Source organism: Nanorana parkeri, unplaced genomic scaffold (genome assembly GCF_000935625.1).
Source record: "Nanorana parkeri isolate BGI_ZX_2015 unplaced genomic scaffold, ASM93562v1 scaffold1289, whole genome shotgun sequence".
NCBI lineage: Eukaryota > Metazoa > Chordata > Amphibia > Anura > Dicroglossidae > Nanorana > Nanorana parkeri.
Window position 1 is genome coordinate 260,308 of NW_017307557.1, and position 25,734 is coordinate 286,041.

The following is a 25,734-nucleotide window of genomic DNA, read 5'->3' on the forward strand; positions in this document are numbered from 1 at the left end:
CGCTCTGCCCCAATGGGGCGCGCCCCCCCCCCCCCCCAGCACCTTGAGCCCAGTCCGGAGGAGTCAGCAGTGACAACACCTCATGGTTTAGGAATGCGGTCCCATACAAACTTTTTCTATGGTGCCCTGGGATTTCTAGTTACGCCCTTGGTAATTATGATGTCTTCCTTGTATTGTAAAGTGCTGCACACACTGTTAGATGCTGGCGCTATATAAATTCTGTATGATGATAATAATAGTATTGTAATACAAACCGCCTTTTCCTTGTTTCAGAGGTCTGTTATCCTTATACCATTTGATAGCAGGCATTGGGAAACCATTCCTACTTTCACAGGTAGCGATCTGCAATACAAGGACTGCGTCAGACCTAAAGGGCAATGTTATGTATTCACATTTACAAAGTGTCAGTGTAACATCTTTGATTGGTAGCTGCAGATTCTGCAAAATGAACAATGTATGATGTGTAAAGACACACAAAGATCAATTCTCATATAAGGAACTAGTGACAATAGTATGTTCACCAACAAGGCTGAAGATGTTTTGGACCATGAGTAAATCTTTGTTCTATGAGACATCTCTCTATATTTCAGCTTATTAGGTTTTCTATCCTATTTCACGCCAGTGCTGCAAATGATGTGTCTGTAGAACTATCAATGTTTGACATATATAGGCACACAGGAATATATTTTCATATATGGAACTAGTGGAACTTTTTTTTTTTTTTGCCAGCTACATGGACACTGGAGATTTGAAATACTGCGTCTGTTTTTGACCATTAGTAACTTATTTTGCCTTCCCTGGTTCCTTCCCCAACTCATCGTCAGTTTACTAATGACATGCTTAAATACAACCTTCCTGTTTTCATTACATACCTTATTTTAGACCTGGTGATATCATCACTAGGTCTCTGTGCTTCTCTAACAATGCAGGCAGATCATGGCTAGTTGGAGGGGTCGGCAGAGTACTGTGCATAGCTTCCTGAAAACATCACAGCACCCTGCCTCAATATTCCTCTCAACAGCCCTCAGCCCTGACGCAAGCAGTGGGTTGGCTCTTGGGAGAAATGTGTAAAACCAGAGTAAGCAGTTGCAGTAGAGGATCTGTACAAGACTAAACATAAGGCTGGAGTTCAGCGTTAATCTTTTCATGCCTAGCACTCAATGTTACCCATTGCTGCCTAAACTCCACCCTGTTGTATCAATTACATGGAAAGAGGAGCAAAATAGCTTAGAGCTCAGTGAGGATTCTGAATACCAGGCAAACAGGTATACACACCACTAAAATACATATGAGGGGGATATTTAACCTGCCAAAGGATTTGTAGTTCTGTCCATCTGGTCCTGAGATTTATACTGCTCTGCCACACAGCATAGCCAAGTGGAGGGCACCACTTTCTCTGTTACAGTTATAAAATGTACAAGGAATACAGTGATGTCCTCTCTCTGCTCCCAGCCCACTGACTGGACAGTGAAAGAGCAGCAGGGACTAATGAGGTAACCACTCTGCTCTCCCCTCAACATATTTCTTGTCATTACATCGTATGCAGTACACCTGAAGGGATCCCTGTTCTGCCCCTCCCTCTCCCAGGCTTAGTGCTGCTGTACTGACACTAGTTGAATTAAAAAAATATATTTATTTATTGATGCATTAATATATATTTAGTTGCTGTGATTTGTGTCTTTTATATCTGCTGGGAGCTCAGCTTTAAAAGGAAGGAAACGTTTTGGATTCGACAAAAAGAGAAAAGGACCTGCAACCCTGGGATTATGATGAGTGTCCCCTGCTCTTACCCACTACACTTATTTATAGATATTTTATGTATTGAGAAGGTTTCACCATATTAAATATGAGTAAACAGAGCACACAGAGCGGCTCACATCTGTCCCTGCCAATCAAGAGGCTTCCAATCTAATCTAAAATCTATTCTAAAGCCAATGATGACCAAACCGCTGTTATTAGTCATCAATCCGTTTCCTTTAACCCAATCACACAACTCACCATGAAGTCAGTACAATGGAAAAAGCAAAGCCTGCTCCACCTACCAGACTCTTACCTCTAGAAGCAATCATGAGTGCTGGTTCATACTGTGGGGTTCATTTATGACTAGGGATGCACTGATACCGGTTTTTCGGTATCGAGTACGGATATTTCTTTTTCGGTACTCGACGATACCAATACCGGAAGTCCCATTAAGAAAGCCAGGCAGCGTGTAAAGACTTGCCACCCGGCCTCCCAATTAGCAGGGAAGCCATCTCCATGCTTCCTCGTGACCAGGTGATGAAGCATAGACCCGGCTTCCTGATTGGCTGGGAAGCCGGCTCCATGCTCCCTTGTCACCAGGTAACGGCTGAGCATGAAGCTGGCTTTCTGGCCAATCAGAAAGCTGGGGGGCGGGTAATGACTCGCTGTCTGGCTTTCTGATTGGCCAGCTTCCCGACCAATCAGGAAGTTAGTCATTACACGCGCCCCGGCTTCCTGTTTGGCCGGGAAACCGGCTTTATGCTCCCTCGTCACTAAGTGATGAGGGAGCATAGAGTCGGCTTCCCGGCCAATTAGGAAACCAGGCAGCGTCTAATGATTCGCTGCCCGGCTTCCTGATACCAGAAGCTCAGGTATCAGGCTAGGCATCGGCATACTAGTATCAGTATCGGTGCATCCCTATTTATTACCCTATAACCCTACAATCCGCTGGGTGGATGCTGGTCACATAACACAACGACTACTAGATGATGCTGAGGAGCATAGGGAATTCAAACCCCATGTGTGTTCTGCAATAAAGGATTCTTCCTGCCTGTTTGTAGTCTTCCTCACAATGGTACAATTTCCTCACAATGGTACAATGGTACGGCTTTCTGGTCGATCAGGAAGCTGGGCGCCAATGTAACGAGTCATTACACGGCGCTATAAAGACTTATCTGTCCCTGCCATCTACTGCATCCTAGTGAAGGGAGATAAATCTCTCACATGGGGACACAACAGTAATACAGTCCTGACAGGGGTATCACCCTTCTTCATTCTAATTGGCTTTTATTGCTGCCTATGTCCCTGTGCAGTGAATTTCCAATCATGTCCTGTTCTGACACCCATCAAAGGAACAGAATTACCTTCATTTCTTGTTCTGCCTAAAACTTCAAGCAGTCTAAAAAATACAGTTTTGGCTGGAGTTGGGTTTTAAATAGAAATGACTATGTTTGCCTTCAAATCACTTTTCAACTCCTTATGAGCCATATGCATGAATGTTTTCCAAGCAGTGATCTCCACTACACCTCCAATCCAACAATAATATCCTTTCTCTTTGTTTTCTTTTTATCCTCATCCCAAGCATGACTACAAGATTCCTCCCATACAGCTTCCGTCCTCTGGATTTCCCTCTCATTCTATAGCTTAACATTGTTCTTCCACCTAGTGATGACTGCAGACTAGGGATGCACCAATACCGAGTATTTGGGCAGGTACTCGTCCTTGCCCAAATGCTCTGATACCTTCCCCGATACCGGAACTTCTGGTCAGAGGGAGATTTCCTCTGACCAGCAGTGGTCAGAAGGAACATGGAGCCAGCTTCCTGGCCAATCAGGAAGCCGGGCGGCGGGTAATGACTCGCCACGGGGCTTCCTGATTGGCTGGGAAGCCGGCTTCATGCTAGCGGAAGTGCTGGTTTCGGGACTTGGTATCTGTGAGTACCGAAATATAAATATCAGTACTCGTACTCGATACTGAAAAACCAGTATCAGTGCAAACTACTGCAAACTTTTGATTACCATTCACAGGCACAGTTCCCCATGCTGAGAGGACATAATATACACTCAGTGAGCCAGGCAAACGTGTTCACTCCGAGTACATGAGGGATCCAGATTATTGTCTGGGTTGACCCCTGATTCTGGGTTCATATCACTGCATTCCTCTTAGTGATAAATCACAGCCAATATCAGCAGAAGACTTCAAGATATTTGGAAAAAGAATGAAGTATATTTTTATTTTTTCCAAAAAAAACGGACTCCTCATCTGGGAGATATAGCCAAACGGCTTAGAGGAGAAAATCAACTGCTTCAGCTGCTGAGACCCGCGGAGAATACGTCTGTGCTAAAACCTAATCCCGGCACCACTCACTAAAAGTTTTCTACCAACTTCACTCTGGTGAGTACCCACCCGAGAGGGACAGTTCGGAACAATTCGAAGCACATTGCTGTTTTTGCACATTTGTACATTTGCACACGGAACCTACCGTTCACCTGTTACCTGAGAGGGACAGTTTGGATCAATCTCAAGTACACTGCTACTTTTGCACATTTTTATATTTGCACATGGAAACCACCTTTCACTTGGATTTTTTAAGCATTGGACACTGATTTTGACGTTTTAAACATTGTTCGTTTATTTATTCCATCGGAATGAATTTTAGTTGTTCTAATTGTTTTTTGTATTTTGGTTAGACTGGTTTTATTTATACTTGTTTATGAAGCTAGTCCTGCTTTATACTTATATATTAGCTTCCATACTGACCTCGCCAGAATCAATTATAGCTTATTCTTTGGCTCATACAGCTACCTTTAGCGCTTTGTTTCTTTTGATCATAATATACACTGCAGCTGTGAATTAGCAGGGCACACCTCTACATGCTGCTACTTTAGTTACTGCACTGTCACTGACTGACGCAGTTCTCAGACTAACAATCAGGAACAAATCACTGTGGCTCCTAAATATGCAACCACTATGACAGCTAGTTGTGGTGGTAACTTAAAGGCCGGAGGTCTGCTTACAAACAAACCTGTCCAGCCTACAGATAGATCTGTGTCCTGTACAGAGAAAAAAGTACGATTCAAAAAAAATTAGTCTTTTTAACCTGCTCCTGCTGGGGTAACGCACACTATACGGCAGTATGGCGGGTGGGCAAATGTGAGTCAGTCGGCTCCACTGTTCTGTGCTGAGAGTATACCCACAGGCACATTCCCAGCACATGATGAGCTGTTGCTGACAGCTTCCGGTCACCATTTACGGGACAGGCTCCTGATCATGTGACTGCTTTGGCAGCCAATCATAATCGGGAAGCCCTCCTTTGACTCTAACATTAAGAACCCCTTAACGGACAACTGGGAGATAGTAACAATGGGTAAAAAGAGCTGTGTAACACATGTTTAATAATGCTTTTTGTTTTACACTGTTGTCCATCCGTCACCTTATTATAAAATCAAATCAAAAAATGTACCCAATAAATGCCTGATATGCATTTAAAAACAATGTAAGAAAAGTTTAGACAGGATTTATAGTTACACTCGCCCACCCTTTAAACACATTTCTCTCTGTACTGTAGTTATTAATTTTTGGGTAACATTCTCATTACTTTCAAGCCACTGCCTTCTCCCTTCTTCTCCCTTCTTCTCCAGTGGCGTAACCAGAGTTCTGGGCGCCCGGGGCAGAATTTTTTTTTCGCCCCCCCCCATTATATAAACAACCACTGGAACTGTACCCTGCACCTCCCCCCCACACACACATGTTTTTATTTTAATTTTTCAAATTTTAATATTTTATTTTTTTTGAAACTTTTTCATTTTTTTAAATCAATTTTTATTTATTAATTAATTTTTTATTAAATATTTTTATTTTTTACTTTACTTTTAGGGGCTTCGGGGAAATATTGGGGGTCTAAACAGACCCCTGATATTTCCCTTTAAAAATAGAAAAAGAGATTGAGGACACAGAGTCCTCAATCTCTTTTTCTGTGTCCCCTGTTATCAATGAACAGGAATCCTTTATGAGTGTTCCTGTTCATTGATAACATGGTATGTTTACTATAACTACAATTATGAATGAACAGGAGGAGATGTAGATCACTCCCGTTCATTCATAATTGAGGATATAGTTTACATACCAGGTCCTCAATTATGTACAAACACTCAGCGATCACTGATCGCTGAGTGCTTGTACCCGTTCTCCTCTCTGACACACACTGCCATAGGAGGCTGCAAGAGGAGAGCCCAGCCTCCTGTGACAGCGCTGGCTGTCTCCGCCCCCACACCGCTCTGCTGCACTGTGATAGGCGGCCGAGCGATGTGGGAGGAAAGACACCGGCCACTCACAGCACTCGTCCCGCAGCGCTCGGCCGGCTGTCATTTTCTCTCTGATTCCTTTCATCCCTGCTGGGCACTGCTCTGTGTCCCAGTGGGGATGAAAGGAATCACGGCCGCGCCGACAAAACGGCAGGAAAATGTCACTTTCGGCATTTAGCCGAAAGTGCCATTTTCGGCCGGCGCCCCCCCTTCACTTTTCGCCCGGGGCCCGCGCCCCTGCTGCACCCCCGGTTGTTATGCCACTGTTCTTCTCCCTTCTTCCATACACTGGTCAAATTTCAGCCAAGTCTCGCTGATACAGTTGGGACCCCTCCAATCGACATAAGTCAATTTTTCAATCAACTTTTGTTGAAGGAGCCAGTCCCCCCAAAAAATCAGACCGCAGCCAATCATCTGTATCTACTGTTCGGTTAGTCTGAGGCAATCCTTCTGCAGTCAGAATACAAGAGCCTAGCGGGGGAAGGGGGTTTCCCCATTTACACAGTAAGTGTGAATTGGAGAATCGAAAGTTTGTTATCATTCAGCCCAACAGAAAAAGAAAATGTGGCCAGTTACAGATTTTATGTTTTTTTGGGCAAGGCCCATGTCTCTGTGTTTTATTTCTGAAGATTGTAATTGTACCCCTTCATTAAACTTTACTTGAAGTACATTGTTGTCTGATATGTTGACAATTTATAAATAAAAACAAAAATAATAATAATAGTTGACATGGCTAAAACAAAAGACACATGCTCATCATATTCAGCTTCCAGCAAACCTCTGCACTTTTTGTTCTTTCCCAATTTTACTTCTGGTTCTAAATACAGAAATATGTGTACGCGGCAGAGTATTTAAACGAAGATGACATGTAATCAATAACAGTATAGAAAAGTACATCCTAGTGTGTATTATTGTCCATTACACAATCAATATGCTCACAGAGTTAGGTTACGTGAGGTTTGTCTAGAAAGAAACAATTCAGCAAAAGCTGCTTACAAACATTACTAGAAGAAAGAAACCGAAAAGAAAACAATTAGTTGGGTCACTCCAATAAGGAGATGTATGTGACCTCCACTATTCCCACCATCAGCATAGAGCTATTAGTAGGGGCCGAGCATATCATCTGAAATATGCAGTTTAGTTCTGGGCACCAGTTCACAAAAAGGATGTTGTGGAACTGGGGAGGGTGCAGAGAAGGCCAACTAAACATGGAGGAGTTCAGATATAAGGAGATACAGTGGGTTCCAGTACGGTTAGCTGTTGGACGCACTGTTTCGCATCCCAGCTGGCTTCCTGCGTCCAGGGGCAAGAGGGGGAGTGGCGGTGCATTGAAGTCATTGGCACAGAAGCCACGTCCCCGCCCACACCAGAACACATGGCACATCAATGCCTGCGTTCTGGTCCAGTGCAATCTGAAAAAATGCTGCATGCACTATTTTTTTCAGGTCGCACTGGACCGGAACGCAAGCACTGATGTGCCATGTGTTCTGGTGCGGGCAGGGGGAGTGGCTGCTTGTGCCATGGAACGCAGGAAACAGGCTAGGATACAATACAGTGTGTTCCAGCAGCTAACCGTGCTGGAACGCATTGTATATGGTGTGAACAAGCCCTAAGGTCACTGCAAAGGACAAGGGGGTGCTCTCTGCGTCTGGAGGAAAAGCGGCTTAAACTTTGCATAAGGAGAGGCTTCTTCACAGTAAGAGCTGTGAAAATGTGGAATTGACTACCTCAGGAACAACTATAGTTCTAGCTAGCTCAGTTATTGGTTTAAAAAAAAGCTGCATGCATTCCTAAAAGAGCAGAATATAACTAGATATCAACATTTACAAGTAGAAAACGCCAGAGATTGATGATCCAGGGAATATCTGATTGCCTTATGGGTTCAGGAAGCATTTTTTCCCATGCTGGGAAATGAAACCATGCTTTATAGGGTTTTTATGCCTTCCTCTGAATTAACTGTGGGTAACTGGGTAACTGGGTAACTGGGCTCTGTTTGTGGAGGTCTTTCTATATAGGCTGAACTCGATGGACTTTTTTTCAATCTAATTATGCAACTATATGCTTTTGTAAAATATAGACATCAATCGCATTACCATCATCCATGTTAAAGTATACCTCATAAAAACTGATCGTGTTAGTTAGATATGGCCAGGGCCGTCTTTAACGTAGGGCAAAGAGGGCACTTGCCCCGGGCCCAATCAAGGTTGTGGGGCCCAGAGCATCTGCCCCTTGAGCCCGCTGCCCGCAGAAAATTGCCGATCGTATTGCATAGAATAATACGTTATGGCAGCGGCCGCATACGGCAATACCATAACGTATTGTCCTATGCGATCTGCACGATCGCATCCTAAAGTTAGTTAGTTAGTGAATAACATGATGGGGATAAAAGGAATGACAGAATGGAATGCCCATAGACTTTGACAGGTGAAGAGAATGCCCATAGACTATAATGAAGCCAAACGGAATGTCCATAGGAAACAGGAAAAATCCAAAGTTATTTCAATTGTAAAATATGTTACTATGCACGGGGAAGATCTGTGGTAAAGGATACGTTGATATCTTTTTCAGATTTGCCTACAAAATATCTGATACAATGCTTCCCATTATACTCTATGGGCTTCATTATAGTCTATGGGCATTCTCTTCACCTGTCAAAGTCTATGGGCATTCCATTCTGTCATTCCTTTTAGTAGGCCCCTAACATGATTGATAGAATTACAATGCATGATAGTATAAAGCCATGATTAGACATAATTAACATGGTTTTTTTTCTTGGTGGGGGGCCCCGGGGGGGCCCAAGAAAGTGTTTGCCCAGGGTCCGATCAATATTAAAGACGGGCCTGGATATGGCCCAAGATTCTTTAGAGAGAGTAAAGGTGATCTCATTCTTAGCTCATTCTTTCTTATTAGTTTATTTTCCACTTTATATTTTGGTATATCCTGTCTTTAAATGCCTTAAAATTATTCAAACACAAAAGAAGTCAGGTCACCTCTGTTTACCTCTTTACAAAGCAAAGGTTAACAGTAAGTGCTTATTAGGGGTTAATGCTGAACTCCAGCCTTACTTTTAGTCTTCCACAGTTGTACAGGTTCCTCTTCTCTACTAAAAAGGCTTACTTTGATTTCACTGCACACTGTGAGCTTCTTACACTGTACATTAGAAGTCAGAGCCCACCTCATTTTCTGGCTGGAGGATGTCCAGCAACATATAATTGCTGTCATTGCATGGAGACCCAGTGATGAGATCACCGGATCTAAAAACGGGTAAGAAAATAAAAACAGAAAAGTTTATACATTTGATTAGCATTAAGGGGGAAGGAACCAGTAAAGGCAAAATATATCGTATTTGCCGGCGTATAAGACAAGTTTTTAGACTTAAAAAAATCCAACGAAAACTGGAGGTCGTCTTATACGCCGGGTATGGATGTGCGGTAATACTGTATGTACGGTAGCTTCAGCTACATACAGTATACCGCACTGAGCCAATCACGGCAGGCTTTGTATTCATTAATACAAAACGATGAGCCAATCACAGCAGGCTTTGTATTCATTAATACAAAGCCTGCCGTGATTGGCTCAGTGCGGTATACTGTATGTAGCTGAAGCTACCGTACATACAGTATTACCGCACACCCTGGCGGTCTGATGATTTTATTTAAATGTTTTAGTTTTTTGTTCTATTTTTTTTTTTTTACTTTTAAAATTGCCGCCGGTTCCACCCCCCTGTGAAGCGGATGCTCGCAAGGGACGGAACCCGGAAGACGGGGGACACAGCGGGGATCGTGGACAAGGTAAGAGACTGTAATCCCGAGTGTGGCTCGGGGTTACCGCTTATGGTACTGAAAATTAACCCCGAGCCACACTCGCGAATACTGCCATGGAGGTTAGGCGGTGCATTTAAACATTATTTTGGGCTATACGAGTCTTATACGACGAGTATAGCCCAAAACCTATGTTTTAACAGAAAAAGTAGGGGGTCGTCTTATACGCCGAGTCGTCTTACATGCCGGCAAATACGGTAAGCAGAATAAAGTTTAGCATTAAGGTTTTCTGATAGGCTGTAGGTTAAGAGCTAAGGGTTTAAGAGCCTTAAGCTTTAAGAGTGGGTTTAAGTTTTAGGTTTGTGTGAATGTATGGTGATAGAATTATGATAAAGTTTACATAAAACAAACACTTTTTTTCATTTTGGACAAAGCATAGAATGGTTAAAACCCATTTTTTTGCCATCTGTGTCCAGTTGGAGACATTTTCCTTCACAATCTTTCCTGTAAATACAACGGAAAGTTAGAGGAAATTTCTTCAAAGTAAGAGAATTTCCCCATTAGACAGATGTCATGAAAACAAGGAGTTCCATTAGAACATTTCCCTTTCATTGCTGTGCTGGTAACAACTCATATTCCCTCACTTTCAGCCCCACTGACAGTGGCCATGAAGACAAACTAGATGGGTATTCCTAGCAGGGACACAGACAGGTTCCAATCCTGCCCTACTCTATCCAAAGTTATATAAAAAGGTTTTGGGTACAGGTCAGATGTAGAGGATTCTTTAAAAACACTATCTCATTTTCTGTTCTTCTCCTTGCTAACCCAACTGTTTAGTGACTGGAGGGGACAAAAGTAGGTCCTATTTGATAACCGTTGCTACTTGGGGCTGAAATAATTGTTTTAGCACGGAAAAGTACTACTGATCTTAAGTCAGCTGAATTCTGCACTTAAATAACCTAATAAACAATTTTGTTATATGCATGTTGTTTCCAAGAGAGCACCAGTTTGCTCCTATTTATCTTATCTCCCCATCTTGTCTCCTCAGTGTGGTTTGTCAGCACTTGCTACCAGTTATGGGACCCCCACTGAGAGCGTGCCAAAACAACATTTCCTCTGCATGAATCACCAAACTGGGGACAGTGCCAGGATGCTTCCAGGGACTGTGACACACTTCCACTCAGCTAAGTGAGGAGAATCCTGTCCAAAGCTGGCCATAAACTGTTAAAATGTCATTCTCAAACTCATTAGAAATTATTAGTCAGAGCATTTGATCTTGCCGTCATTGCGGTAACTAATTTTGTTCAAAAGCCCTTTTGTCCAGACCTGCTACTAGAATGGAATCTCCGATTTATCAAACAGGTTTTTTTTTCATTACAATATGTACAAAAAATTTCCATCCTGCTCCTTCAATTTCCTCATCACTACGAATGTCAATTGGACCTCACTAACCATTTCAAAATTAAAAGGACCATTCTGAAAATGAAAATGTTTGAGTGTGAATCTACTGGTGTATGTAAGCAGAGGTTGTGGAGATACCCACATGCTGTATAATCTACTGGTGTATGTAAGCAGAGGTTGTGGAGATACCCACATGCTGTATAATCTACTGGTGTATGTAAGCAGAGGTTGTGGAGATACTCACATGCTGTATAATCTACTGGTGTATGGCTAGCTTAAGTTTACCTAATTCATAGTATCATCTTGGTAAGTTATGTGTGAAGTCTGGATGATGTGTTGCACATAAAAGGTAGATGGGCAGATCTGTGGAACTAGTGTTCATCAACTACAATGCATAACACATGTACAAAGAAATAATATGCAATAGAATACCCAAAGGTTGCCTCTGTGTTCACATTTTTTTAATTGGTGAAAGGCAAAGCTTCTGTAGCTAATGAGCCTTGTAAGTTCCGGGATAGCTATTTGTGATGAGCATTGTGAGGCTCAGGGTACAGTATGATGCCTACATGATGATGGAGCATCATACTGTGCTTTCCATATCACAGAACACAAAGGCAGCAACCTTGATTGTTTAAGTTTCAACCACCTCTAAGAGATTAATCTGGCTGACATGAAAATTCTTCACTGAAATCTGAAATCATTATGTGGGCCATGGCATCAACTTAACCTTTACTGCATTAACCACTTCAAGACCCGTTGTTTAGACCCCCTTCCTGGCCAGGCCATTTTTCAGTGTTCAGCGCTGCGGTACTTTAAGGACTTTTTTTTAAAAAATTGTTTTTTTATTCTTTTTTATGTGTAACTTTTTAAAAAAATGGGGGGGGGGGCTCACATTTTTTTTTCCTTCTTTTTTTTCACTAAACTTTATTGCTATCACATACGGGGCTAATAAAAACCCCCTATGTGATAGCAAAATATACAGTATCTATCTATGCACATATACTGAACACACAAAGATATAACTTCCGCATATCACGTTTTTACTCTAGAATAAAAGCTGAAGTATTTTATGATGAGTAAGTATGAACATTATTTTCATAAGTTTGATCTGCAATCAATGGGTTGGAAATGTAAAATGACCACCATTTTCCTAATGGGATAAAATGACCTTACCGTCCAAAAGACATAAAACATAAACCGTCATCATTTTGCTTTTAAATTTACCTGTACTGCGTCTTCTGTCACCGATAATCCATTCTGCTCCATTTTTAGTTCTGGTTCTGATGGAGCCTCTGGATAAAGGAACAAACAGAATGAAGCATGCAATATAAAGAAGACTGTAGATTACAACATATATTTGAATAAATACATATTTTACAAACCAACCTAAAGCAAACACTATGAACTGAAACGCACTCAGAAAATAAAGCCAACTTAGGTCCCTTCCACTTTCCTTTCAGGCCTGCCTGTCAGTTTTTAAGGTTGATCTGATCAGAAGCTAATATAACTCTGTGGGGAACCAGTTCTAAACGGACCTGCCACATGTTTTCTTTTATTGCTAGGTATTTTGTTCCCATTCAAATAATCTTTACAAATTCCCTATTGGTTTTGTAATCTCCAACAGTATGTTTTCCCAGTTTCCCAGGGTGCTTCTCAGTTGTTTAAACTTTACTTTCCAAATGTTCATCATTTTTGTAACCATCTTTGTCTAACAATTTATTGAATACCAGCTCAAATATTACCAGTATTCCCTTTTACCCAAATGTTCCCAGAACTGCACATTAAATAGCCGACTCGCCAACATCTTATTGCCAGTTGTTGTCTGAATATTAACAATCATTCATAATAAGGTGTACATTTCCGTTTGACGTCTTTTCAATTTATAGCGCCTTTTGAACTTCAGCCATTCAGTCATTTATGTGAGTGGGCTTGTAACAGACCCCAAAATACTACCTAAAAAGTCCAGGATTTGAGTATATATCCTTAACAGCTAAAATACTTTTTAAGGGCCTCATTTTGTTACGGTGTCCGTCCCTGCCCTACTGAACAATTTGATGATTCAATCCTTGATATGCTAAATTCAGATAATGGTCCACTTTCCCAGTCTTGGTGACAGATTGCCCTATCTGTCCTAATAATACACCAGCACCTGCCTTGCCTTCATTGTATTACTATTCTCACGGTGGCAGTCATTCCACAGCTGCCAGGGGACATACAGTATATGCTGCTGCAGCACCACCACCACCCCTGAAATAACATCCTGAAAGCAGGAAACATATTTTTTAAGCACCTTATAATTGCAAGATAAAGATATGCGTGCACACTTGTAAAACTTTGTGTCTTGTGGCTATTCCAGAAGGTATTCCAGCCGCTGAGCAGGCACAACTTAGAACCTGGAATTCTGTATGACCTTTTGGCTTCACCTCTGCTGGGTGTACTGCATGTCATTATGCTTCTATAACTGCATAAGGGGCAGGGACCATCATGGTACAGAACAGTCATGGATGGCAACATTCAGAAAAGCAGTGTGAGAGTTCTAATTCTATTACTGATATGTAGGATAAATTCACATAGTTCTGAACAGCGACACTTTTACATTATTTTGCAATGGTTGTGACAAATACATAAAGAAATACTGCCATTTCAAAGGTAAGGAAACCTTTGGTGGTAAATAAGACCAATGTCCTATTGGAGTAATATGTGTAGAGAGTGAGAAGTTTGTCCCTCCCACATTGGTGGCTGCAAGGACGCTGGTGGCCCTGAGACCACCGTCGATCTAGCAACCAACGACACTTGGCTGCACAGCATGGGTTGCTAGAAGGCCAGTGGCATCCTAGTTCCATCATTTTGGACTTGAGACATGATGAATGTTGAAACTCACAGTTTTCCCAGACAAGGACAAACAAAGTTATGGCCAATGCACCGTGCTGGCACTTTGGACATCTGACAGTCAAAGAAGTTAACAGAAAGTCCCCTATAGAGTCATAACTGCCATCTGAATTTGACCAATGATCAAGAGCAGTATCGATTATGTATCTTTTACTATAAATGCTTACGTACTAATCTTAATAAATCAGACAGACTAGAGACTAGCTATAACATACCCTTGGGGTCTGTGTGTGTTAAGATGGTCATACACTGCTTAGGTTTTCGAAAGACCTTTCGTACGAAAGAACGCTCTTCAAAGTTCTATTAGTTGATGGGGTCAAATCGACGTTCGATTTCAACCGTAGTACAGCAGTCAGCAATGACAACCTCTCCTTGTTAACACCATTAGAAGCCCTCATATATTGCATCTCAGGATGACTTTGATTATACAGATATTAGCCAAACCGTTTTAGTTTTTCGAACGTTTCAGAACTACATTGATACAGTTGATTAGCTCAGGGAAAGGTGAGAGGTTTGTGTCATGTTGTCTCTAAAACATGAAAAAAATATCTCCTTGCTTTGTGATAGAAGCCCCTTCACTGAATGCCTGGCACTGATGTCTGTCATCCATGTGAATTTATATGAATCTGTCAATGTACCGTATTTTGCGCTCCATAAGACACACTTTTTTCCCCCCAAATGGCGGGGGAAAATGTGTGTGCATCTTATGGAGCGAATCCCCAAGCGAATCGCCCCAATGCCTGGGACATGCAGTTTCGGGCTCCGGGCGAGTAGTTTTTTTGTACATTTAGCCCTGCTCCTGACAAGCAGAGCTAAATGTACAGTGGGAGCCGCTGCTCGTTTAATACAAGTGATCTAATCAGATCACTTGTATCAAATCGAGCGGTGGTGATCATGTCCGGGGCCCTCCCGCCATGGTTTTCGGGGTCCCACGCTCCTCTGGGGGACCCGTGACCACGGCATAGGAGCTCACCATAGAGCCCCTAGAGCAGACGAAGAACGTCCGTTCTTCGTCTGCTCTGTGTGATCACTGAGACCGTGGCGATGTAATCACAGCGCCACCTGTCTGAGCGGTCACTAACTACAGCTGTCAAAGAAGCCTACCCTCCCTGCGTCCTATGGTCAGGTGCGCCTTATGGAGTGCAAAATACGGGAATACATGCACGTAGTCTCAAATGTCAGTGTATGCAGTTGCAGGCACCTCCAGTATCGTGTGATGTTAATGTCTGTGGCTAGTGATGAATGATTCTGTTAATCTATGATCTGTTCCTGTTCTTGTTGTTGTACTCATGACTGTCCTTGGCTAGCTGTCTAATCAGATTCTGGTACTTGATATGCGCCTGTGTGATAATGAACTCTCTTCTATATTGTTACCTCAGCTGATTGCCAATGACAATTTTTAAAGAACCGACTCAACTCAAATGATGCTCTTGGACTTTGCAAATAGCAATGCGGGGCAGAGTATAGCTCCCTATCACAAGCCAGCAACTGGCCTATCTGTTAACTATGACTTTATTACAAACGTCCAGATTTGAGGCATTCTGTCTTCAATTTGCTGGGCAACATTGTCTCTGTATTTCTTTTCGGCAAATTCTCTGATGGCTTGCTTCACTGTGCCTGCATTTGGCTAGTTTCCTATCCTCGTTGCATTTCCAAGTATGATCTATGGTGGGTGCAAAACTGGGAGGCTGTAACTAGGAGGTACAGTGCCACGCAAACTTAACAAGAGTCAGTCTGTGCTTGAAGCTGTAGAGATTTGTTAACCTCCCTGGCGGTATGATTATGTCAGGAATGTTGTACCAAAAGCGGTACAATAGTTTGATACATAAGTGTAATCATAGCAGGTTACATTGTATTGTGTGTATTCTATGTACATTACAACTTTTCACTTTTGAATTTCCCGCCGGCTGTGACGCCCGAAAACGAAACTAAAAGTCAGATGCCGGCTTTTAGTTTCATTTTCGGGCCGCTTACAGCAGAGGACGCCGCGGGATCGCAGGGAAAGGTGAGTGTCACTTTTCTCTGCAGCCCCGAGTCTGGCTTGGGGTTACCGCTCCTAGCATTGAAAATTCAACCCGAGCCAGACTCGAGATTACCGCCAGGAAGGTTAAGGGGGAGGATGACTACTTTTTATTTGTTTTCTAGAATGTTTTTCTTTTCTTAATATCGCATAACCACAATTTTCCACAATCTGCTCCCATAGACAAAGGCTTAGGGGTCTATTTATAAACACTTGTAATATTCAGGGTGGATATGACCCATAGCCAGCCGTATCAGCAAATTTACTTTTATTCTTTTCAACAATCAAATAAAATGGCTGATTCAGCAGAATGACAAAATCAACAGGTGTTATTGTCAGCAAATACAAGATTCGGCTCAGCGCCTGTATACTAAGTCCCACCTCAGGGTTAGAGTCCCAGCCTGCTCACAGAGGGTTCCAGTATGGACACAGGTGCTCCAGCAGTGTCTCGGTGGACTGTATTCCACACCTAAACAAGGGAGGGATATATGGCCCATCCAGGACCCATTCCTGGCATCCTGTACACAGTTCACAGGGTCATTTGCCTGAAAATATGTGTGAATGTTTGCTCTGTGCGAATATATGGCAAAACGAACATTCTCTAGTTATTTTTTATTTACTAGTGGAACAAATGTTTTCATGTAATGTCACATTAGGGCCATAAGATGGAGGTAAAAGAGCATAGGAAAAAAGTATTTATTTTCTATGCTCCTTGGATTCCCACTGCTCTCTCTCGCCTGTATGGGCAGAGTGTCCTCAATCTCTTTTTCTATTTCAAAAGGGAAATATCAGGGGTCTGTATAGACCCCTGATATTTCCCCAAAGCCCCCCAACAGTAAAAAAAAAAAAAACAATAATAGGGATGCTCCAATACCGATACAAGCATCGGTATCGGCGGCGATACAGAGTATTTGCATGAGTACTCGTGCAAATACTCCATTACAAAAAACGAGTACCTGTGCCGCGTCCGCCATCTTCAAAGACCCGAAACCGCCGCACACAGGACCTCAATAGCGTCTTCAATGAAACAAGATGGCCGCGAACTCCTCCTCCAAGTCCTCAGTCATCTGCTCCATTCTGACCTCTTCTCCCGCTGATTGGCCGATTGGATGATGACAGGCTTCCTCACCAGTCAGGAGTGACTGGTGAGGAAGCCTGTCATCATACCCTTTATCTCATAATTACTTGTCAACCAGATCCGTAACCAAAATGAACCCTCTATACCAAAAAGATAAACCAGCTAACAAGAGTGGCTGGTTTAAAAAGGGTTAACAGAGGATCGGGACAAGTATTCCAATTACAAAAAGAGTTTATTAGATAAAATATCAGTTTTGGACATAAACATCTTATCACTATCTGTTTTAAAAAAAAAAAAAAGCATGACTTACAATTATAAATCTTCAGGTATGCAGATCTGTTTGTATAATGTGCTCTCATTCATATATGCTAATCAGCTGAAACCATGTGGGAAAGAAACTGATTTTTTAAGAAGGAGGTACTATGTAACTTCCTTGTTTCTCCCACTGGAGATTAATACGTGTATTTCAGATACCAGCGGACACCAAAGGATAATAATAAAGCCAGGTATGCAGAATTGGATATAGCTGTGCCACACTATACAGTGTTCTGGTCTGGAGTCTGGACATGTATGTGCTCATCTATTTTCCCCACTATGGGGATACAAGCCTTAATTAGCAATGGCATGATAAATATTAATTTCATGTTCATGTTCTTCATAATATTAAGAAACTGACCTAAAATCATGATTTTGTATTGCTTTAGAAAAAATGTGACCTGTCCCTTTAAGAAAAAGACATAGACACATAGAACTTACTGTAGACGCTCAGCTGTACTCTGCTTTCTTTTGTTACACCGTTCTTGAACTCCACACGGCATAGGAACTGCTTGTTATCTTCAACTAGTATGTTGTCAATCACCAATTTGGAATTGTTTTTTACACTAAAATGGCTTTTCAGTCCAGGTTCTTCTATGATTCCATTTGGTCCAGCAGTCAAAATTTTTTGTACATTTTCTGCACTGTTTTCAGAAGATACCTATTTGGAATCAAAATATGAATACAGGATAGTCAACAGAAACCAACTTGTGTTTTGGCTCAGCCACTCATTTAAGTGGTACGTTACCTGTGTTATGTCTGTCTCTTTTATCCAGGTCATAGTATAGCTAGTGGTAGTTACATTTAACAGGGTTTGAGCATACCCCAGAATTTATAGTCACATGGGTAACTCAGGTAACAAAAAAGTCACCATATGCGAGGCACCATGAAATGTGTCACAGCAGATGTTGATAGGACATCATGGCAAGTGTATTGGTTTGTGGAACCACCCTGTTCTAACTATATAATCCAATCCCATGGGGCAATACAATCTGGGTCATGTGTTAATCATCCAAGTTATATGGCTGACTGTGCAAATTATTGTCAAATCTCTGTGGTATAGATGTTAAAATGACATAATATTTAAAGGAGAACTACGAGATGAGTGATTTCCACTCACCTCATAGTTCTAAGCCGACCTGTGACAATGAGACTGTCATAGGTCGGCTCAGTAGATCGGGAGGTGAGCGAACACATACCGGGTTCCCTCACCTCTCGATCCTGTCACGGCTCTCTGCCGTGACAGGGGGAGGGGCTGGATTCCCCTCTCCCCGCTCCGATCTGCCAGCGCTGACTGGCGGAATGGACGGGGGAGGGGGCGGGTACAGCTGGCTCTGCCTCTAGATAGGCAGAGCCAGCTGTCACTCACGCAGCTGAGCGGATCCCGTCATCTACGTCGGGATCCGCTCCAGGTGCGGCGTCTCAGTATACCGCGAGCTGTAGCTCGCGGTATACTGAGCTTAGGGTAACTGGAGGACGCTAGTTTGTGTCCTCCCGTTACCCTAAGAAGAACTATGGGGAAAAACACTGACCCCATAGTTCTCCTTTAAGTTTCACAGTAGTTCACACCTCCCATCATATTGTAGGACAATCAGTCTGTCTTGAAATATTCCATAGTGATTGCATTAAAGTGACTGTAAGACAGTAGAGTTAACTGTGTGGCTATGAATACTGGGGTATGCTTTGGGCACGTACTACAACTTAGGAAGCCGTTTACATAAACAGCTAAACGTCTTCAAGATTACACAACAAATCCAGCTGAACATAACTAACTACTACTAGATTTACAGTGTTATAATATAGACTTGAATGACAGCTGTAATTTTAGTACCTTTATCATTAAAATGCAGGTCCCCCTCGCCCATCAAGTCCTCTACTTACCTGTCCATGATCTACGAAGTTCCCTGCTGTGGGGCCGCTGGGCACAGCACAGCCTCTTTACAGAAAGCTCCCAGCTGGTTCACACAAGCGCAGTAGATTTTTCCTGCATTACTATGGGAAGCCTGTTACCTGTTTAGCTATTCTTTGAAACATTTACTTTTAAAGGCCAATTCACCAAAGTATGATATGAGCTTTCACATATTTGTTTCTGCATGTTGTTACATAAAATGTTTTTTTAATTATTATTATATTTTAGTTGTGCTTCACTAACACTTTGATGACATCACCACCAAATTTGTTTCGTGCATAGAGCACCAATGTGCAAAAGTATGCACTTGCGAATTAGCATGAGCTAAGAGCACATATGTCATACAAATTTTGCAGCTGATTCATCAGTGAGTTTTAGGTGAGAGGAACTCCAGGAATTGTAAAAACAAACCCTTGCAGTGAGGTTACTATCGCACTGCTCGATTTGGTCTAGGGGCTAAAATAAAGAAGATGTACTTGTGACGGACCCCCGTACTCAGGATGAGTATGTCCGCCGCTGTCTTCTTCCTTGCTGAGGAGATATTGGAACCCGCTGATCTGTAGCTCCCAGTTTCCCCAGTCACTAGCCAAGGCTTGAGTGTAGGTGAAACAAACTCTGCTTTATTGAACAACTGCACAAACTTTTATACAGAAAGTGATCAGATCAGAATATAATCCCATCACATCCCCCGTCCCCTCCCTGGACATTCTGTCTTCATAACACCACAGGTGTCCACCTCCTAACGAACTCCAGACAGCCATAGCAGGAGCCTGGCCAGAATGTCATTGTTCTGAGCTCCCTCAGAGAACAATGGGAGATAACGAGGGATGGTGCTGATAGTCTTTCCCTAACCAGGTCACACAGCATAACGCACTCAAAACATAACTCAATACCAATACACATTTAACTTATAAACTCATCACCATGTCGTCACAGTACTCACCTGATCCTCAGTCTGGAGCCTATTCTCCCTCCCAGGCATCGGCAGTCCAAGGACCCATGACGTCTTCACATCTAATACAACTGTGGAGTGGAAGGGAGGGAGTTGAGCGCTGGCTGCCGCTGGACCGAGGATCGGGTGAGTATATCTTCTTTATTCCAGTCCCTAGACCAAAACGAGCAGATAGCCCTTGCAATGCAGGCGTAGCCCCACTGCATGGTTAGATTTTACAATTCTTGGAGTTCCTATTTAAGTGGTTTATTCAAGTGCAAAGGTGAGAGACCAGTCTGCTTTGTCCTGGGTGTTAAAACTTGCAGCAAAACTGAAAAAGATGGTCTATGCAGCATGGACATTTGTTATATGTTAAATACAATGTATAAATACGTTCACTTTACAAGTTATTATTATTTATTTTATTAGTTTTTTGGTCATCAGTGTTCCATATTCTATTCTATTGTATAGCAGGTTTATTTATTGTGTAATGAAGGAAATGTAAAAAAAGCAACTACAACAACATAACAATGATCGCAGAATCCACAGAATACAGGCAAGATTTTAATTAGGGATGCTCCGATACCGATACAAGCATCGCTATCGGCGGTGATACCGAGTATTTGCATGAGTACTCGTACTCGTGCAAATACTCCGATACAAAAAACAAGTACCTGTGCCTCGTCCGCCATCTTCAACGACCCGAAACCGCCGCACACAGGACCTCCATAGCGTCTTCAATGAAACAAGATGGCCTCGAACTCCTCCTCCAAGTCCTCAGTCATCTGCTCCATTCTGACCTCTTCTCCCGCTGATTGGCCGATTGGATGATTGACAGGCTTCCTCACCAGTCGGGAGTGACTGGTGAGGAAGCCTGTCATCATCCAATCGGCCAATCAGCAGGAGAAGAGGTCAGAATGGAGCAGAAGACTAGGCTGTGACACAGAGTGGCCGAAGCAGACGGAGAAGACGACAGGTTAGTACTGCAGCACCGCATGGGGCTGGGCAGAAAAATGCTGTTTAACGGCATATATTATTTTTTTAAAGACATTAAATAAAGAAATAACTATGTAGATATTGGTAACTAAGGCTTGTATCCCCCTAGTGGGGAAAATAGATGGTCACATGTCCAGACACATGTCCAGACTCTAGACCAGAACACTGTATAGTGTGGCACAGCTATATCCAATTCTGCATACCTGGCTTTATTTAAAAAACCTTTTTTAATAATAATATAAAGCCAGTTATACAGAATTGGATATAGCTGTGCCACACTATACACTGTGTTCTGGAGTCTGGACATGTGCTCTGGACATGAGGACATGTCCAGACTCCAGAACACTGTATTATTGTATAGTGTGGCACAGCTATATTCGATTGTGCCTACCTGGCTTTATATTATAAAGTTCTTATAATATAAAGCCAGGTAGGCACAATTAGATATAGCTGTGCCACACTATACAGCCTTAGTTAGCGATGGCATGATAAATGTTCATTTCATGTTCATTTCATGTTCTTCATAATATGAAGAAACTGACCTAAAATCATGATTTTGTATTGCTTTAGAAAAAATGTGACCTGTCCCTTTAAGAAAAAGTATCGGTAATTGGTATCGGTGAGTACTTGAAAAAAAGTATCGGTACTCGTACTCGGTCTTAAAAAAGTGGTATCGGAGCATCCCTAATTTGAATCAATTTATATTAGGGTAGAGTAAAACATCCAATGCACAATGGGAGTTCAGGCACTTTCAGGCTACAATTAAAAAGGAATTGATATCATAATTGGGGGGGTGTCTAAAGCTCGGAATGCATTGGCCGTGTAGAAGCAGCACACCAATGAGCTTGTCCCTCTACTCCCTCTCCTAGTCCGAGTTCTAGTTGCATTCAAAAATACATATAACTTTTAATTCTTTTATGAGTATATTACTACCTACATTGGTGTGTTTTCGTATCTGTCTGGAGTTCAGCTTTAACTCTGTTTGTTAACAAAGTTCACATATGTGTACAGGCAATTCCCGGGTTACGAACAAGATAGGGACTGTAGGTTTGTTCTTAAGTTGAATTTGTAAGTTGGAACCAGTCATTTTTTTAAGTGTAACTCCAGCCAAATTCTTTTTGTTTTCGTTTTCGTTTTGGATAGCATAGGGAAGGGTTTACCCTCTGTAACGTTTGTTTTGCTGTATGTGCCCCTGTTCAGAAGATTACACCTCACTTTCTGTCCATGTGACAATTGGATTTTGAAAATTGTGGGTTGTCGTGGAAACAAGGAGTGAATTTCCCTTCCATGGGGTAGATTTCCTTTCACTTCCTGTTGTCTTAAGGACAGGAAGTGAGATTAAATCTTTCTAATGAGGATACAGACAGCGGTAAAAACCTCACAGTGACCCGGAAGAAGAGGCGGGCACCCCTTGTCTGCATGTCTAACAAAAGCCAACTTCCTGTAATGTACTACAGTACTACGAACCAGACCCTAAAAGGCAGGCACTCCTCGTCGGCACGAGCACGGTAGCATTACAACTATCCCTGCTGTACACTAATAGCCTCTGTTTGTAAGTAGGAGTCGTATGTAAGTCGGATGTATGTAACTCGGGGACTGCCTGTATTTCAAATGTGTATTTAAATGTTTGCTTTGAGTTCAGATTTAATAAACTGCAGACTTTATTAGGCATACAGAAAGAAAACGAAAAATGACATTCAGCCATGCACTTACCATTACTATTACAATTTTATAGAAAATACAAAACTGATACTAGATAACAGACACTTACGGAAAACCAATGTACAGTGGCAGATTCATCAGGCTTCAACACTTTACATGGGAGAACCACTTTTTCACCCAGCATGACTTTCTTTTCTTCTTTGTTCACATGATGTTCATGTTGCCCCCATACCCCTACAAGAAAAATGCAGGCAAAATTAACTAACTGGAGGTTAAGATGGGCAAAAATGAAATGCTAGGCATAGAGAGGTAGACGTCTCATAGGGTAGTTAAGACATCTGTCTGTCCTCAAACCTACTGTAGAAGCATTGGTAGAGTTGTAGCAAACTTCATAATGGCTTGTGGTAACAGTGAATGAATGAATCAATACTTTAATATTTTTTTTGATTAGAAATACAACATATAAAACTGAACATGTTTGTAATATATATTTAGAGGGTTATTCACAAAAGGGTGAAGGGTTTGGAGAAGGCAGGAAAAGTGAACAATCTAGAACAGTGGTCTCAAACCTCAGGGCCCTCCAGCTGTGGTGAAACTACAAATCCCATGATGCATCTCTCTTCAGGAGTCATGTCTGTGGCTGTGAGAATCTCGCAATGCCTCATGGGATTTGTAGTTCCACCACAGCTGGAGGGTCGGAGGTTTGAGACCCTTGATCTAGAACAACATAGCTGATTAGGAGAAATGATCCAATTCAGCTCACTTTCCAGTTCAGCTATGTAGTCCTAGATTGTTCACTTCTCCTGCCTTCTCCAAACTCTTCACCCTTCTGTGATTAACCCTGTTAGTGCTTACATCATCTTTGTTGGCTAATAGAGTTATTATTAATATTATACAAGAATTATATAGCGCCAACAGTTTGTGCAGCACTTTACAATATAAGGAGGACATTACAGTTGCAATACAAGTCAAGACAAGATGGTAAGGAGGGCCTTCCTGCATTCAAATCTCCATACTGCCCATTTCTTCTAGACAGTCTTCATCCAAGTCCAGCTCATAGTGACATCATTTCTATGACCCTCCATACTACTAATATAAAACAGATCTAACCCTGGCTGGATGTCCTGCACCAGCAATGACTGTCTAAGCACAGTTAGTGAGCTATTTATACACAAGCGTATCAAGTAGCATGTATTTCAAAATCCTTTTTACTTTTATTAGTGGGGGACAAATTATTATGGAATTTAGGAGCCAGTCCTTCTCTTTCAGGAACCAGCAGGTTTTTTTAGGAACCAGCTCCATTGACAGGTAGAGAAAAACTCAAAATTTAGGAGCCAGCTGTAATTTTTACGAAACATTGGCTACCTGGCTTCTAGGATTTGTCCAGCCCTGCATTAGTGTTATATGTGAAGATTGTTAAACTGTCCCCATAACTGTACATCATTAAAAAACTATTTCAATGTATTTGTAATTGTCTTTTTAAAGTGTATGAAGGACTGGTAAGCTGAAATATATTAAATTTTTTTGAACCATCTGATGTGATAGTGAGGTCAGTGATGCATGCTCTCTCTCTTTTACTGCTGAGTATAAATTTCAGCATGCAATATTCAGCTGTATAAACAATAGGCTTTTTACAACAGTCTCTACAACAAAGGAGATACTGGAAAAAATGTGAAAAGGAGTCTAAACCACTAATTTGAAATACAACTATATGCCTCTGCATGACAGACTAAACAAGAACAGAATCCAATTATTATGTGATGTCCAAGCCTCATAAACTAAAACAAAAGTCCTTCTCTTTCCCTGACTTTAGCCACGTTCTCCTTCGTGTCTCACACACTCCCCCTCCCAGACACTGCAGTTCACACTAGGAGGGTTTCAGCAAAAGAAGCAATGCTGTCAATCCAGAAAGCAGTGGGCTGGACTGGATATGGCCATGTGCTGATTGACAAGCAACAGACTTGTAAATCAGTAGTTACAATACTGAAAGCCACAACCCCTGCAACTTCTCCTCATCCCACTGTAATGTAAGCTTGCATGAGAGTGTCAACTCTGCTCTGAATTAAGTAGTAGTGCAGAATCACAGGACGTTGCATTAGGTGGGCTTCCCTGGTATAATCAACAGGTATGTGTTGGACATTGCAGGGGGACTAAGAAAACTGTAGGTGCAGATATATCTATAATTTATATTTTTTAATGGGAGGCCATAGTTCTTCTTAAAAGGAGAACTATGGGGTCAGGGCTTTTCTCCATAGTTCTCCTAAGGGTAACGGGAGGACCCAAACTAGCTTCCTCCCGTCACCCTAAGCCCATATACCGCGAGTTGAGACACAGCAGCCGGGACGGATCCCGACATTACTATCGAGATCCACCCAGCTGCGGGATTGACAGCCGGCTCTGCCCGCCACCTACCCCGTCTGTTCCGCCAGTCAGAGCTGGAGGATCGGACAGGGGAGGGGGGAAATCCCTGCAGGGAGACGTGAGTGACAGTCACGGCTCTCTGCAGGGATAGATCGAGAAGTGAGCGAGCGACGCTATGGGGTCTATTCACGAAGCTGCCGAGGGCAGCCGAGTGAATGACCGATCTGAAGTGAAGTGAGCCGAACACTGTTCGGCTATTCACTTCAGGCTGGTACGGCTAATTTCAGCCGTACATCGGCTGAAATCAGCCGTACATCGGCTTGCTTCGTGTGGCTTCGGGTCGGCCGAACATGCTCAGCATGTTCGG

The 25,734-nt window shown here is 42.3% G+C and overlaps 1 protein-coding gene across 1 annotated transcript in view; it reads right to left on the reverse strand.

Moving 5' to 3' along the window:
- Nucleotides 1-25,734, reverse strand: part of MCAM (melanoma cell adhesion molecule) — a 77,476-nt gene that overhangs the window by 30,589 nt on the left and 21,153 nt on the right. The window contains exons 2-5 of the mRNA XM_018569107.1: nucleotides 23,116-23,240; nucleotides 17,950-18,169; nucleotides 12,431-12,498; nucleotides 255-342 (exon numbers count right to left, since the gene is read on the reverse strand). Coding sequence (XP_018424609.1) covers nucleotides 255-342; nucleotides 12,431-12,498; nucleotides 17,950-18,169; nucleotides 23,116-23,240 — 501 coding nt within the window. The remainder of the gene's footprint in view (nucleotides 1-254; nucleotides 343-12,430; nucleotides 12,499-17,949; nucleotides 18,170-23,115; nucleotides 23,241-25,734) is intronic.